The sequence below is a fragment of the Podarcis melisellensis genome (genome assembly GCF_964234715.1).
Source record: "Podarcis melisellensis genome assembly, chromosome: 4".
Classification (NCBI taxonomy): Eukaryota; Metazoa; Chordata; class Lepidosauria; order Squamata; family Lacertidae; genus Podarcis; species Podarcis melisellensis.
In genome coordinates this window covers 104710401-104727632 of record NC_138531.1, presented here as the reverse complement: position 1 = coordinate 104727632, position 17232 = coordinate 104710401, and the positions used below count along the sequence as shown (strand labels likewise).

General features: G+C 45.9%; 1 protein-coding gene across 8 annotated transcripts in view; it reads left to right on the top strand.

The window, feature by feature from the left end:
• The window catches only part of LOC309369076 (uncharacterized protein), a 205244-nt gene extending 191552 nt beyond the window's left edge, over positions 1 to 13692 (top strand). For all 8 annotated transcript variants that reach the window (XM_081909686.1, XM_081909685.1, XM_081909680.1 and 5 more), the window contains one exon: positions 9198 to 13692. In XM_081909686.1, the coding sequence (XP_081765812.1) occupies positions 9198 to 11128 (1931 nt within the window). In that variant the 3' untranslated portion in view covers positions 11129 to 13692. The remainder of the gene's footprint in view (positions 1 to 9197) is intronic.
• Positions 13693 to 17232: the final 3540 nt, after the last annotated feature.

Below are 17232 nucleotides of genomic sequence, written 5' to 3'. Positions count from 1 at the left end.
TGGAGTAGATAGGCTAGATGTAATTCAGGTGGTTTAGCAACAGTTTCCAAAATGATTGAACTCAGAGGCCTTGATCGGGAAACAGTATATAAAGGACAATTAAACAAGATATGATAAAGGGATTCTATTGATTTGTTGTCACATGCGCATAAAACAGAGGTTTTACCGTTAGAAAATCTATTGCTCAGCACATTTGAGGGGAACACATTAAATCTGGCTCTAACAAAAGCGAATCTATGTGACGCAACCGATAAGGTAGACAGATATCGAGGTATCTGGGACATAAATGTAATGCCCTGATTTATCGGGGAACATGTACCTCCACCTGTAGTAAGATTTTGTTGCAAGTCAACCTCCTCCAATCTTTGTTTGATGACCTTTTTTTGCTGTAATTAGATCTAAATTTAGTACAGTGGTGCCCCGCAAGACGAATGCCTCGCAAGACGAAAAACCCGCAAGATGAAAGGGTTTTTCGGGTTTTGCGACGCTTCGCTAGACGATTTTCCCTATGGGCTTGCATCGCAAGACGAAAGCCCATAGGGAAATCTCGGGGACCTTTTTTTAAATGCTGGCGGTGGGGAGCAAAGCCTTTTTCCCCCCTCCGGACTTCAGAAGAGGTCCAGGAAGGCCGGCGGGGGCGAAAGGCTTTGCTCCCCACCGCCAGCATTTTAAAAGCGGTCCGGGATAGCAGGGAAGCGCTTCCCGCTATCCCGGACGGCTTTTGAAGGCAGGCAGGGGGGGCAAAGACTTTTGCCCCCCCGCCCGCCTTGGGAAGAGGTCCTGGACCTCTTCCCAAGGCGGGCGGGGGGCAAAAGTCTTTGCTCCCCCTGCCTGCCTAACCGGGGCGATTTAAAAGCCCCCGGACGGCTTTTGAAGCCTCCCCCCGCCGCCCGGCATCGGGGCATCGTCCCGATGCCGGGCGGTGGGGCAGGAACGCCTCCCCCCGCCGCCCGGCATCGGGGCATCGTCCCGATGCCGGGCGGCGGGGCAGGAACGCCTCCCCCAGCCGCCCGGCATCGGAACCATGTCCCGATGCCGGGCGACGGGGCGGGAAAGCCTCCCCCCGCCGCCCGGCATCGGAACCATGTCCCGATGCCGGGCGGCTGGGGGAGGCGTTCCTGCCCCACTTCCCGGCATCGGGACGATGCCCCGAAGCCGGGCGGCGGGGCGGGAAAGCCTCCCCCGCCGCCCGGCATCGGAACCATGTCCCGATGCCGGGCGACGGGGCGGGAAAGCCTCCCCCCGCCGCCCGGCATCGGAACCATGTCCCGAAGCCGGGCGGCCGGGCGGGAAAGCCTCCCCCCGCCGCCCGGCTTCGGGGCATCGTCCCGATGCCGGGAAGTGGGGCAGGAACGCCTCCCCCAGCCGCCCGGCTTCGGGGCATCGTCCCGATGCCGGGCGGTGGGGCAGGAACGCCTCCCCCAGCCGCCCGGCTTCGGGGCATTGTCCCGATGCCGGGCGGTGGGGCAGGAACGCCTCCCCCAGCCGCCCGGCTTCGGGGCATCGTTCCGATGCCGGGCGGTGGGGCAGGAACGCCTCCCCCCACCGCCCGGCATCGGAACGATGTCCCGAAGCCGGGCGGCCGGGCGAGAAAGCCTCCCCCCGCCGCCTGGCATCGGAACCATGTCCCGATGCCGGGCGACGGGGCGAGAAAGCCTCCCCCCGCCGCCCGGCATCGGAACGATGTCCCGAAGCCGAGCGGCGGGGCGAGAAAGCCTTTGTCCCCCCTGCCTGCCTTCCCAGGGGCTTTTAAATCGCCCCGGACAGCGGAGAAGTCCTCCGCTGTCCCGGGCGATTTTAAAATGCCGCCCGCCAGAAGAGGTGGGGGAAGGCGTTTTCCATAGGAACGCATTAATTGATTTTCAATGCATTCCTATGGAAAACCGTGCATCGCAAGACGAAAAACTCGCAAGACGAAGAGACTTGCGGAACGAATTAATTTCGTCTTGCGAGGCACCACTGTATATCGGAAGGAGAGATTCCATAAGACAACAGTTTGGAATGGATTTTTGTGGCTGGTAAATTCATCTCTCCAAAGGCACTGAATAAGATGGTAATTGGGCAATTTATGCCAAAGGGACAGCCAGTAATTAAAGGCATGTCTCCACATCAGGTTCTCTAGGGAGGGGGTCTTAGGTTCTAAGCGAATAGCCGAGTTGCTTACACAGGAGGGTAGTTTCAAAAGGCGTCTGAGAAAAAGATTTTGCAATGTCACCAGAGGCATGAGGTTTACAAAGGCGCCCCATAAAGGGACCGCATAGGCCATAGTTGCAACCACTTTTGCACTATAAACTTTTAAGGCGGATGGAGCATGCATAGCCCCCTCTGTAAAGAAAAAGCGTAATAGAGCGTAGATAAGGGCTTTGTCCTTATTTTGTAAGTATGTGATATGCGCTTTCCATCCCATATTATACTGGAAGTAAATTCCTAGATATTGAAAATCGTAGACTTGTTCAATTGGCTTCCCCTTGAGTTCCCACCTATACAGTTTACGACTCCTGGAAAAAATTAGGGCTTTAGATTTGGAATGGTAAATTTGTTTGGCAATATAACGCGAAAATCTTAAAGGCCCTCCTCAAACCGATTCTTGAATATGAGAGGATCACCGCATCATCAGCGTACAATAGTAAGGGGCAGCGATAGTCTGCAAGCCTGGGTGCATGAATGGTGGTTTGGGCCTCAGCTAGGGGAGTTCTCATGTCACTAATATAGAGGTTAAAGAGATAGGGGGCAAGGATGCACCCTTGTTGTACCTCCTTATTTATTGGTACAGAGTTTGTGAGATCGCCCTCAGGTGCTAACCTCACCCTAGCGGCTGATTTGGTCTAAACCCGGCCTGTTCATGGCCTATCAGATTGGAATCTTCGGCCCATTGGGTTAGTCTGGTTAGCAGGAAGCGAGTATAGATTTTTCCGATGATTGATAATAAACTGATATTACGATAGTTTCCTGGGTCCTCTGGTGGTCCTTTTTTATATATAGGAATTATGATGGACTCCTTCCATGATCTAGGTATCTGGCCTGTGGCATTAATTGCATCAAAGATTTTTGCAAGAATTTTGGCCCACCATGCTGGGTGTTGTTTAATAGCTTCCGCCGGGATCAGATCGGTTTTCAGTTTAGCAATTAAATCAACTATTTCCTCCGGGTCAGTATCTGGCCATATGGGCAAGTGACATGAAAGAGTATCACAATGAATGTTAGAGATAACTGTCTGGGAGAAATATTTTCTTAGAAATTGTTCCCATGTCGGAGCTGGTATAACCGTCAATGGGTATTTCCTCAATCTTTTGTTGATTAAATTCCAAAAACCACGAGAGCTGCGAAGCTTAGAGGCAGCAATCAGTGCTTGCCAACGTCTTAGCTGCCACTCGTGCTTGGCTGACTTCTGTGCCTGTTTGTAAGCAATTTTGGCCTGCAAGTACTCTGGGGGGAGAGTTTCAGCTCCAGAAGATTTATATCTGTTGTAGATACAACAGAGAGAGAGTCTAGCTTGCTTACATTTGGAATCAAACCAAGATGCACCGAACCTGGGTTGATCTCGGTTAACCAGGTGAGTCGGCATCGTAAAGAAGCTAGTTAAATCTACAGAGAGGTGGGAGAACCACTCCAATATCCTATTTGGTTCAGACAACTCCGCCACTGAAACAATAAGGGGTTCGGAGATATTCCTCTGGAAGAATTCTGCGTATTTTTGGGCCTGTTTCATAGACCATTTAATGCCTCTTACTTGAGCTGCGGCATTTAAACCTACATGAATTGGGTGTGAGCCGCTAACCGGATGCCAGTCAAGCGTTAGCTTGGCCGCTAGAGGTAGGTGGTCACTGGATTGTACATTGTCTACTTTAAAATAAAAGAAGTTTGAGAATAGGTCTTCTGAAACTAGAAGGTAGTCTAGGACACTATTTGATGTTGTGCCCAAGTGAGTGAATTCACCTGGCACGTCCGGAGGGCAATTGCCATTCAAAATGTTCCAATTCATACGAAGGGCCAATTGATAAAGAAGGAGTCCCGCCTCATTCACTCTGATGTCCTTAGATCTTCTTGATGTAAAAGAGATTAAATCAGATTTTGGGTAGGGGGGAGGTACCCACCACTTGGCCTTGATTATCCCATCCCAATTGGCGGCTGTACGTGCATTAAAGTCGCCACCCATTATCGATGGAATATTAGGGTACATAACATAGCGTGCCAATAAATGATCTTCCAGAGAATCCCATCTATAATGGAAGTCTGATATAAGACCACCTGGAGGAAGATAAACATTGGTGATTAATAGGGAGAATTTTTCGCTTGAAATCAGACCTGTAAAGGCAAAAGGAGGAAAAGTCTGAACTAGCGAGAGTTTAGCGCTCATTTTAAGCGATATGGCGATTGCAAGACCACCTCTGGACCGGCCACCTTTTGGGGCTCCTTTGCAACTTGGGGGAGCGCAAATGGTGCCCGCCGAGTCCCCACGTTGGCAGGCTTCCTCCGCCTGAGATTTTTAAAGGGTCCCCGCTTTGCCGCAGCGGTGAGACCCGATCCCGCGGAGCTAATCCCGCCGAAGCTCAGAGGGAATCCACCATTAATCGTTGGCAATGACCCGGAAGTCCTGATTTTTAAATGCTTTATGTGCTTTGACCTTATCATACCACAAATATGCATGCCACCCAAATACATTATTAAAACCTTCTAAATCCAAAATGGCTGTGTTTTCAAGAAGCAGCCATTCTCTCAGCCAGCAAAATGTAGCTGATTCATAATAAAGTTTGAGGTCTGGCAGGGCAAATCCACCTCTTTCTTTTGCATCCGTTAGTATTTTAAGTTTTATTCTGGGCTTCTTGCCCTGCCAGACAAATCTAGAAATATCTCTCTGCCACTTCTTGAAACAGTCCCTTTTATCCAAAATTTGCAAAGTTTGAAACAAAAACAACATTCTTGGCAATACATTCATTTTTATCGCAGCGATACGGCCTAGCAATGAAAGCTTCAAATTTGTAAATCTTTTTTCACTTCCGTCCAGCATTTTTCATAGTTATATTTAAATAAATTCACATTCTTAGCAGTCATATTAACCCCCAGGTATTTCACTTTCTTAACCAAAGTTAAACCTGTCTCCCTCTGAAACCTCTCTCTCTCAATCACTGTTAGATTTTTCTCTAAAACCTTGGTTTTTAACTTATTCAACTTAAATCCTGCAGCCTGACCAAATTCTTGAATGAGTTCCAATACTCTTTTAGTACTAGATTCTGGCTCCTGTAATGTCAATACTAAGTCATCTGCAAATGCTTTCAATTTGTACTGTTTGGCTCCGACTTAACCAATTGGTCCCTTCTAATCATATTTAACAGGACCTCCAGGACCGATATAAAAAGAAATGGGGAAATTGGGCAACCTTGTCGTGTCCCTTTCTCTATCTTAAATTCCTCTGTCACCACATTGTTAACAATTAGTTTAGCCTTTTGTTCAGAGTATATTGCACTTATACCATTTCCAAAACCTTGACCAACCCCCATCCCCTGTAGGTTCTTCATAAAACTCCAGGAAATATTGTCAAAGGCTTTCTCCGCGTCCACAAATATCAAAACAGCCTTGGTGTTAATATTCACTTGTAATTTCTCTAAAATGTTAATTATGTTTCTCGTATTATCAGACAAGTGTCTGCCCAGGAGAAAGCCTGCTTGATCTTTATGTATCTCTTCCACTAGTACTTTTTTTAATCTTTTAGCCAAAACATCTGCGAAAATTTTATAATCCACATTAAGCAGATATGGGGCGGTAATTCTTAAGCTGTGTCTTCTCAGACTCAGTTTTCGGTATAAGTGTAATGTAAGCTTCCTTCCATGACTCTGGTGCTTTTTTCCCTTCCAAAATTTCATTGCAAACTTCCTTTAGTGGTTGTATTATCCAACTTTTCAAAGATCTATAGTATCTTGAAGTTAAGCCGTCCGGCCCTGGAGATTTACCCAGTTGCATATTCTGGATGGCACCTTCTACCTCCTGTTCAGTTATTTTATAATTCAACATTAGCTTGTTTTATTGAGAGATTTTTTGTAGTCCATTTATTTTCAAAAATCGATCTATGTCAATTTCTTTCTGTGGCCCTTGTGTATATAGTTGCTTAAAGTACCTCTGGAAACAATTTCTAATCTCCACTGGGTTCTGTATATTCTTTCCTTCCACTTCCAAATTTTTGATAGTGTTGAGTTTTTGTCTTTTTTTATTTGCCAGGCCAGCAATTTCCCACATTTGTTAGCCGACTCAAATGTCTTTTGTCTCATCTGTTTAATTTTCCATTCTATTTCCTGGTTCATCATTTTTATATATTGTACTTGATATAACTTTATTTATCTCAAAATCTCTTGCAACTTTGGTTTTGCTCTCAGTTTCTTCTCACCTTCCTTTATTTTCTCCAAAATTTTGTCTTTCTTCTCGTTTTGAGTTCTCTTCTTTATTGCATTCTGTTGTATCAGAAACCCTCTCATGACCGCTGTTCTTGCATCCCAGTTTACTCTTTTTCCAACAGTAGTATTCATATTTATCTCAAAATAGTCTCTCAAGGTTTTTTGGGCCTTCTTAATCACTTCTTCGTCCCTAAACAAGGTGTCATTCATCCTCCATCTGAAAGAGCCAATTGGTGTTAGTTTCATCTCCATCTTTACAGCATTATGGTTGGAGCAAGTTTTAGGGCAAATTTCCACGTTTCTTTTTTTAAATTTTTATAAATATTTATTAAGTTTTTTACAATATTAAAAAATGAAAAAGAACAAATACAAAATAAAAATAGTTAAAAACAATTCAATCTTTTCATCACTTATCTTTCATTTACTTGTTTCCCGGACCTCCTCATACCTCCCTTTTTTGTATTCCAGTTCAATTTATTAGTTCAGCAATTCCTTTCCCTCCTTATTTTATCCTGATCTTTAATCTTAAATTATTAGAGCATTAAATTTTTGCCTATTAAAAAACCATTTTTTCATATTCTTTTATACCATTACAGCTAGAAACCACTTAATTTCAATCCAACATCATTCTAACATTCATTAATTTTGCAATATTTCTGTAAATAGTCTTTAAATTTCTTCCAGTCTTCCTCCACCGACTCTTCTCCCTGGTCTCGGATTCTGCCAGTCATTTCCGCCAACAAATTTCCACTTTTCTTGTCTTTGGAGCCAGTCCTCTAGCTACCCAAATTTGTCAATTCTTGTCCATGTCATTTTGGCTTCAGAGAATAAAAGTTCCCTCTCTACCCAAGGGGTTCTTTGTTCTCCAAATATCAACTAAATCCAAATTCTCAGTCATCTCAAAAAAAAGTTATTGGTAGTCTGCCATCCTTAGTGACTACCTGTCTCTGTGCCTTGTCCATGTTTGTAGATACCACTCCATTCATATCCCCCATCATGATCGCATTGTAATCCAAATAGTCTATCAAAGTCTCATGCAAATTTCGGTGATAGGCTCTCCTTTGCATAGATCACTACTCTTTTTTTGACTTTGTCCGATGAAATAAACTCTTGACTCAGTCTTTTATTGATTAATACTTTTCTGTGTAACCTAATCACATGTGTTTCCTGTAGACAGATCAAGTCCAATTGTTCCTTTTTTAATAAATGAAAGACTCTTTTCCTTTTCTGAGGGGAGTTAAGACCATTAGTATTCCAGCTCTCTTGGACTTCCGGGGGTGGCGCCACCGGCAATGGCGGACTCCCTCTGAACTGGAGGGAATAGCTCCGCAGGAAACGGGTCTTTTTCCGCTACGGCGAAGTGGGGACCCTTCAAAAATCACAGGCGGACGAAGCCTGTGATCATGGGACTCGGCGGGCACCTTTAGCGCCCCCCCAACTCGCTAAGGAACCCATAAACGGGCTCTGAAGTGAAGAGGGGGAAGTGGCGCGGTGCTGAGAGTCAACCGCTACTTCCGTGGAGAGAAGCCGCACAGCCGTTACCGGAGAGCGCTGCCTTTTTCCTGGGACAATTTGGACTTTAAAACAATAACCCGTGAGTAGTACGGAAATTGGTTTTCTAAAATATTAATAAATTCGGCTGATCGGGGAAGGTCCAACCAGGAAGTCTGCCTCCCCTTTCTTCTTTTAAAAAAATGAATATTTATTGAATTTTATAACAAATAAAAATATCTCAATCATGTTATATACAAATGTTCTCCCTCCCGTCCTCCGGACTTCCCTCAACTCCCCCTCTACTGAGTTATTTAGTTTTATTTATTGTGTCCTGCTTTATGTAAAAGTAAATTCCCTTATCATTTTGCTAAAATTTCTGTTACTATAATAAAGTTGTGAACGTTTATTCAGACCCTGCCAGTTGTTGTTTCTGCAAATAACCTGTAAATGGTTCCCAAACTCTTTTAAAATCCTTTTTGTCCTTCTCTTGTAGTTTCTGTTAGCTTAGCCAATTCTGCATAATTCATCAGTTTTTCTTACCATTGTTCTTTTGATGGTATTTCTTCCATCTTCCAATTTTGTAGTCAAGATATTTGCCGCTGTTGTAGCATACATAAACAATGTCCATTTTTCTTTTGGCAGCTCTTGATTTGAGATACCTAACAGAAAGGCTTTTGAGATACCTAACAGAAAGGCTTAAACATTTTTTTCAGTTCATTATATATCATTTCCCAATATTTTTAATGCATTTGCATTCCCACCACATATGATAAAATGTTCCTTCCTTTTCTTGACATCTCCAGCATCTCTTATTTTCTTTCTTAAACATCTTTGCCATTTTCACTGGTGTGATATACCATCTATACATCATTTTCATGTAATTCTCTCTTAATAATATACAATCTGTAAATTTTATATCAACTTTCCACAGTATAACATAACACACTGAAAAAAGTCAAGCTAAGCAAGTTGTGCTTCCTTTTTCTGGTTATTGCGCTATGACTTTTGATAGAATACAGATAATTACATTCTTCATTAAATTATCTTTCCATTGATACATAATTTTGTGGTATTACTCTAAACGAAGTTGTGTTACGAGCCATCAAACATCTGAAATATACTTTTTTCCCAAAAGGCTTCCACAATTTTGGCCACTACTGTATATCAAACAAATCAACATTCAACAATCCATTAGAATATATGAATAAAAATGTTGGTTAATGACAACCAACAAAGGCAATGAACAAAGGCCCAACTCCCTTCACTTCTTCTTGATTTGTTCCTGAGGCTCTAATCCCATTTTTGTCTCCATTGTAGATTTTGATAAATTGGAAAACAAGAACAAGGATGAACATGACAAAACCCCCAGAGAGGAGAAGCCATGCAAAATTTTGGAGTATGGAGCGAGCTGCAGTCAGAGCTCCCATTCCACTTCCCAACAAAGAATTCTCATTGGAAAGAAACCCTATCAGTGCGTGGAATGCGGAGAGAGCTTCAGTCAGAGAGGCCATCTCACTAAGCATCAGAAAATCCATACCGGGCAGAAACCCTATCAGTGCATGGAATGTGGAAAGAGTTTCAGTCAGAGTTCCAATCTCACTTCCCATCAGAGAATTCATTCAGGAGAGAAACCCTATCAGTGTGTGAAATGCGGAAAGAGCTTCAATCACAGTTCTGCTTTCACTAGGCATCAGAGAATTCATACAGGGGAGAAACCCTATCAGTGCATGGAATGTGGAAAGAGCTTCAGTCGGAGTTCCCAGCTCAGTTACCATCAGAGAAGTCATACAGGGGAGAAACCCTATCAGTGTGTGGAATGTGGAAAGTGCTTCAGTCAGAAGTCCAATCTCAATTCCCATCAAAGAATTCATACAGAGGAGAAACCCTATCAGTGCATGGAATGTGGAAAGACCTTCAGGAAGAGAGGCCTTCTCACTTCCCATCAGAGAATTCATACAGGAGAGAAACCCTATCAGTGCAGGGAGTGTGGAAAGAGCTTCAGCGACAGCTCCTCTCTCACTTCCCATCAGAGAATTCATTCAGGAGAGAAACCCTATCAGTGTGTGGAATGTGGAAAGAGCTTCAGTACGAGCTCCTATCTCACTTCCCATCAGAGAATTCATACAGGGGAGAAACCCTATCAGTGCATGGAATGTGGAAAGAGCTTCAGTACGAGCTCCTATCTCACTTCCCATCAGAGAATTCATACTGGGGAGAAACCCTATCAGTGCATGTTATGTGGAAAGAGCTTCAGTGAGAGCTCCTATCTTACTAAGCATCAGAGAATTCATACAGGGGAGAAACCCTATCAGTGTGCGGAATGCGGAAAGAGCTTCAATCACAGCTCTGCAGTCACTAAGCATCAGGTAATTCATACAGGGGAGAAACCCTATCAGTGTGTGGAATGTGGAAAGAGTTTCAGTCGTAAGAGTGATCTTACTTCCCATCGAAGAATTCATACAGGGGAGAAACCCTATCAGTGTGTGGAATGTGGAAAGAGCTTCACTGATAGCTCCCATCTCACTTCCCATCAAAGAATTCATACAGGGGAGAAACCCTATCAGTGCATGGAATGTGGAAAGAGCTTCAGTCAGAGCTCCAATCTCAATTCCCATCAGAGAATTCATACTGGGGAGAAACCCTATCAGTGTGTGGAATGTGGAAAGAGCTTCACTGATAGCTCCCATCTCTCATCCCATCAAAGTATTCATACAGGGGAGAAACCCTATCAGTGCATGGAATGTGGAAAGAGCTTCAGGACGAGCTCCGATCTCAATTCCCATCAGAGAATTCATACAGGGGAGAAACCCTATCAGTGTGTGGAATGTGGAAAGAGCTTCAGTCACAGCCACAGTTTCACTTTCCACCAAAGAATTCATACAGGTGAGAAACCCTATCAATGTGTGGAATGTGGAAAGAGCTTCAGGACGAGCTCCGATCTCAATTCCCATCAGAGAATTCATACAGGGGAGAAACCCTATCACTGTGTGGAATGTGGAAAGAGCTTCAGTCACCGCCACAGTCTCACTTTCCACCAAAGAATTCATACAGGTGAGAAACCCTATCAATGTGTGGAATGTGGAAAGAGCTTCAGATCAAGCTCCGATCTCAATTCCCATCAGAGAATTCATACAGGGGAGAAACCCTATCAGTGTGTGGAATGTGGAAAGAGCTTCAGTCACAGCCGCAATCTCAGTTCCCATCAAAGAATTCATGCAACGGTTGGAAAAACCATTATCCAGCTTTAGGAGCCAGGCAAATCCGCACCTTGTTAACCAGGCCTTTGCCTAATTGACATCTAATGCCCTTTTAAAATGTGGTAGTGAGGGGGGTTACAGATGTATATCATGTGTTTTTATATTGTCTTTTTATGTTGTAACAGTCCTGAGACATGTGGGAACAGGAGTCGACTTTTAGAGGCTGAGGGGATTTTGCCCCCCAATGATATATTTGAGGGGGGCACCCCCCCAGTTGATAGGCATTGCCATTCCAATGACCTGCATGCGTCATGTGATTGTGCAAGGCAGGCCTTACCTGGCCCCCCACCAATATTTTATTCAAGTTGGCACCACTGGGTTGAGTAGGATACAAATTAAATAAATACATAAATCACCTTCCTTTGCACATGTTCCAGCTTGTCAATATCCTTATTTATTATCATTTTTAATATTTATGTGCCCTTCATCTGAAGATTTCACAACAGAAACATACAGGATGAAAGCATGGCTTTCCCAAAAACAAGTCAAGCCAGAGAAATCTCTCCTCCCCTTTTTATGGATGGAGTTACAAACTTTGTTGATCAGGGAACAACTGTGGAAATAGTGTGTCTTGATTTCAGTAAGGCTTTTGACAAAGTCTCCAGTGATCTTTCTGTGAGAAACTGGTAAAATGTGGGCTGAACGAGGAAACTGTTAATGGGATTTGACTGACCAAACCCAAAGAGGAAAAAAAATATTCCTTCCAGTAGCACCTTAAAGACCAACTAAGTTAGTTCTTGGTATGAGCTTTCGTGTGCATGCACACTTCTTCAATGGCAGACCAACACGGGCAGACCAACATGGCTACCTATCTGTAACTCAAACCCAAAGAGGACTCCTTCATGGTTCCTCATCATCCTGGGGTGCTGCAGGGTTCAGTCCTGGGCCCGTTGTTGTTCAGCGTCTTTATGAATGAGTTGGATGAAGGAACTGAGAGGATGCTCATCACATTTGCGGACGACACCAAACGGGGAGCACAGGTCAATGTGGCAGAAGGCAGAATCAGATCAAGGGCAGGAATAGTACTACTTTATTCTACCTTGGTCAGGCCCCACCTAGAATCCTGTGTTCTATTCTGGGCCTCACAATTTAAGTATCCAAAAGGTGGGGGAACACAGTCCGTATTCCTTTTATAACACGTGGCCAATGTTTACTGAATACATAAATTGTGAAGACTGTTGCCGGAATCTACCCAGCACTCGTGGGAAAATGTGGCATGATCTTTTAGAATAAGAGAGAGGTAGGCATCCTTTCGGCGATGGTTCCCCATCCAGTTTGCCTCTGTCGGCCCCCGATGCCCCTTTCCTGTGGCCCCTGAATGGCTCTCTCCTCATCCGCCTGTCTCGGGGGACAATGGAGGACGGCTCAAGCGGTGGGGAGATTGCAAGGCCTGCTGGGGCAGCTGGCTGTTGTGACAGACAGCAGAGCCAGAGCAGAGTCTGGGGTGCAGTGCCTCACCATTCCACCAGGGGGCCAGAGCCTCTTTCTGATTGGCTACCCAGAGGGGGGTGGCGCCAGCACTTTTGGAGGGAAAATAAAGAGCCGTTTCTGAGGGGATTTGAGATGAAAAACTCAGTATGGAGGCCAATTGGCCGAAGTATTGTGAAATTCTGGAACAAGAAGGTGACAGTTTAAAATTGCAGACCTTTGAAAAATTAAAGAATAAAGTGTGAGACTGGCTCCATTCCTATCAAATAAGGGAGGTATATAATGTGAATAAAAAAATAGGCTTTCAAGTGGAAAAATCAAAATTGGAAACAGAATTGTTAGATTCTAAAGTTAAGAATTTGTCAAAAATGTATAACTTGCTGTTGAAATGGAATACTCAGGACGAAAGGGTGAAATCTGCTATGATTAAATGAGCACAAGATGTTGGTCATAACATTATGATGGCTGACTGGGAACAGTTATGGACCACAGGTATGAAGTTTACACCATGTAATGCCTTAAGAGAGAATATAATGAAAATGATATACAGGTGGTACATGACACCAGTCAAGCTTGCAAAAATCTATCATTTGCCCGATAATCTTTGGAAGAATGGCAGATGAAGGTGATGAACTATATGGAACTGGCGGAAATGACTGGCAGAATCCGAGACCAGGGAGAAGAGTCGGTGGAAGAAGATTGGAAAAAAATCAAAGTATACTTACAGAAATATTGTAAAATTAATGAATGTTAGGAGGTTGTTGCAAAGAAGTTATTTGGCTTTAGTAGAAATGGTATTAAAAATTAAGTAAGAATAGATTGAATATGGTTAAAGGGTAAAATTTAAGGCTAAATGGCCTTAAGAAGAAGTTTGGATTTAAATTTGAGAAAGAGGGAAAGGACTTGCTGAAATAATTAATTGGACTGGAATACAAAGAGGGAGGTTTGAGGAAGTCAAGGAAATAAGTAAATGTAAAATAAGGATATGAAAATATGGTTTTTATTCTTTTTTCCTTTTTAAGTGTTTGTGTTTTTAAAATGCTTCTGTCTTTTTTTGTTTTTTCCCAATATTTTTTTCCCTTTTTTATTGTAATTTTTTATTGTTTGTCTTTCGTTTCTCTGTATTTGTTAAACTTTAATAAATATTTATTTAAAAAAAGAGAGAGATGGGAGAGAGGGAATTCTGAGAGAAGATGGGGATGAGGAGAGGGTGGAGGGAGAAGTGGCTCCGATCTGAGTGGATCCTCCGCTCTGAGGAGAATATCTATGGAGCCAGAGGAAGGAGCCTCACAGCTGAGATGGGGAGACCATGTTGAGGGTCTGAAGGGAGTGAAGCTGGAGGGAGAAGCTGTGGGAAGACTCTCTTCTTCTTCTTCTGGGGTCTCCTTCCAGTCTGGAGGAGAGAGATCTTCTAGGAAAAGGAGATTCCCAAGTCCGTGGCAAGGGCTGAGAGGATCCCCTGGGTCTGGCATACAAAGGAAAATACCTCAGGGGAACCGAGGAAAAGTGGCCCCTCGCTTTGAAGGAAGCTGGGCTGCGTCAAAAGTACCTCACGGAAAGACCCCTCATAACTAAGTTCGGGGGTGAGAGAGAAGCCGCAGAAAAAGACTTAAACCTTATACTGTAGTATTCACAGTGGTACCTCGGGTTAAGTACTTAATTCGATCCGGAGGTCTGTTCTTAACCTGAAACTGTGTTTTTTTTTAACAGATATTTATTAGAATTTTACAAAATGAAAAAAGAAAAATACAAAATAAAAATAGATAAAAAACAATTCCATCTTTCCCACTTTCTTTCATTTGCTTATTTCCCGGACCTCCTCACACCTCCCTTTTTGTATTCCAGTTCAATTTGTTAGTTCAGCAAATCCTTCCCCTCTTTGTTTATCCTAATCTTTAATCTTGAATAATGTGTAACATTAACATTTGACTGTTAATACCCCGTTTTTTTTTTATACTCCTTATAGCGTTATAGCTAAAAACCACATAAGTTTTATCCAACATCATTTTAACATTCATTAATTTTGCAATATTTCTGTAAATAGTCTTTAAATTGCTTCCAATCCTCCTCCACCGACTCTTCTCCCTGGTCTCGGATTCTGCCGGTCATTTCCGCCAATTCCATGTAGTCCATCACCTTCATCTGCCATTCTTTATGTGCTTTGACCTTATCATACCACAAATATGCATGCCATCCAAATACATTATTAAAACCTTCTAGATCCAAAATGTCTGTGTTTTCAAGAAGCAGCAATTCTTTCAGCCAGCAAAAAGCTGCTGATTCATAATAAAGTTTAAGGTCTGGCAGGGCAAATCCACCTCTTTCCACCTCTTTCCTTTGCGTCCGTTAGTATTTTAAATTTTATTCTAGGCTTCTTGCCCTGCCAGACAAATCTAGAAATGTCTCTCTGCCACTTCTTGAAAGAATCCATTTTATCCTCCGCTTCCTGGCCGAGGAACCGAGGGAGATGCTCAGAGGCCAGCCAAGAGCCAAAGGCCCACCCAAAGGGACCGAGGGAGATGCTCAGAGCTCAGCCAAGAGCCAAAGGCCCCCCCAAAAAGGACCGAGGGAGATGCTCAGAGCCCAGCCAAGAGCCAAAAGAACCCCCCAAAAAGGGACCGAGGGAGATGCTCAGAGCCCAGCCAAGAGCCAAAGGCCCCCCCAAAAGGAACCGAGGGAGATGCTCAGAGCCCAGCCAAGAGCCAAGGACCCCCCCCAAAAGGGACCGAAGGAGATGCTCAGAGCCCAGCCAAGAGCCAAAGGCCCCCCAAAAAGGGACCGAGGGAGATGCTCAGAGCCCAACCAAGAGCCAAAGGCCCCCCCCAAAAGGGACCGAGGGAGATGCTTAGAGCCCAGCCAAGAGCCAAAGGGACCCCCCAAAAAGGGATGGAGGGAGATGCTCGGAGCCCAGCCAAGAGCCAAAGGCCCCCCCCCTCCAAAGGGACCGAGGGAGATGCTCAGAGCCCAGCCAAGAGCCAAAGGCCCCCCCAAAAAAGGGACCGAAGGAGATGCTCAGAGCCCAGCCAAGAGCCAAAGGCCCCCCAAAAGGGACCGAAGGAAATGCTCAGAGCCCAGCCAAGAGCCAAAGCCCCCCCCAAAGGGACCGAAGGAGATGCTCAGAGCCCAGCCAAGAGCCAAAGGCCCCCCCAATTGACCGAGGGAGATGCTCAGAGCCCAGCCAAGAGCCAAAGGCCCCCCCAAAAAAGGGACCGAAGGAGATGCTCAGAGCCCAGCCAAGAGCCAAAGGCCCCCCCCAAAGGGACCGAGGGAGATGCTCAGAGCCCAGCCAAGAGCCAAAGGCCCCCCAAAAAGGGACCGAGGGAGATGCTCAGAGGCCAGCCAAGAGCCAAAGCCCCCCCCAAAAGGGACCGAAGGAGATGCTCAGAGCCCAGCCAAGAGCCAAAGGCCCCCCCAATTGACCGAGGGAGATGCTCAGAGCCCAGCCAAGAGCCAAAGGCCCCCCCAAAAAAGGGACCGAAGGAGATGCTCAGAGCCCAGCCAAGAGACAAAGGCCCCCCCAAAGGGACCGAGGGAGATGCTCAGAGCCCAGCCAAGAGCCAAAGGCCCCCCAAAAAGGGACCAAGGGAGATGCTCAGAGCCCAGCCAAGAGCCAAAGCCCCCCCCAAAAGGGACCGAAGGAGATGCTCAGAGCCCAGCCAAGAGCCAAAGGCCCCCCCAAAAGGGACCAAGGGAGATGCTCAGAGCCCAGCCAAGAGCCGAAGGCCCCCCCCAAAAAGGGAGCAAGGGAGATGCTCAGAGCCCAGCCAAGAGCCAAAGCCCCCCCCAAAAGGGACCGAGGGAGATGCCCAGAGCCCAGCCAAGAGCCGAAGGCCCCCCCAAAAAAGGGACCGAGGGAGATGCTCAGAGCCCAGCCAGGAGCCACAGGCCCCCCAAAAAAGGGACCGAGGGAGATGCTCAGAGCCCAGCCAAGAGCCAAAGGCCCCCCCAAAAAAGGGACCGAAGGAGATGCTCAGAGCCCAGCCAAGAGACAAAGGCCCCCCCCAAAGGGACCGAGGGAGATGCTCAGAGCCCAGCCAAGAGCCAAAGGCCCCCCAAAAAGGGACCGAGGGAGATGCTCAGAGCCCAGCCAAGAGCCAAAGCCCCCCCCAAAAGGGACCGAAGGAGATGCTCAGAGCCCAGCCAAGAGCCAAAGGCCCCCCCAAAAGGGACCAAGGGAGATGCTCAGAGCCCAGCCAAGAGCCGAAGGCCCCCCCAAAAAAGGGAGCAAGGGAGATGCTCAGAGCCCAGCCAAGAGCCAAAGGCCCCCCCAAAAGGGACCGAGGGAGATGCCCAGAGCCCAGCCAAGAGCCGAAGGCCCCCCCAAAAAAGGGACCGAGGGAGATGCTCAGAGCCCAGCCAGGAGCCACAGGCCCCCCAAAAAAGGGACCGAGGGAGATGCTCAGAGCCCAGCCAGGAGCCAAAGCCCCCCCCCAAAAGGGACCGAGGGAGATGCTCAGAGCCCAGCCAGGAGCCAAAGGCCCCCCAAAAAAGGGACCGAGGGAGATGCTCAGAGCCCAGCCAAGAGCCAAAGCCCCCCCCAAAAGGGACCGAGGGAGATGCTCAGAGCCCAGTCAAGAGCCAAAGGCCCCCCCCAAAAAAGGATCCCTTGCCATAGGCGGATCCAGGGGGAAGCTGCCCCCTTAGAGCCATTCAAAATAATGAAGAGC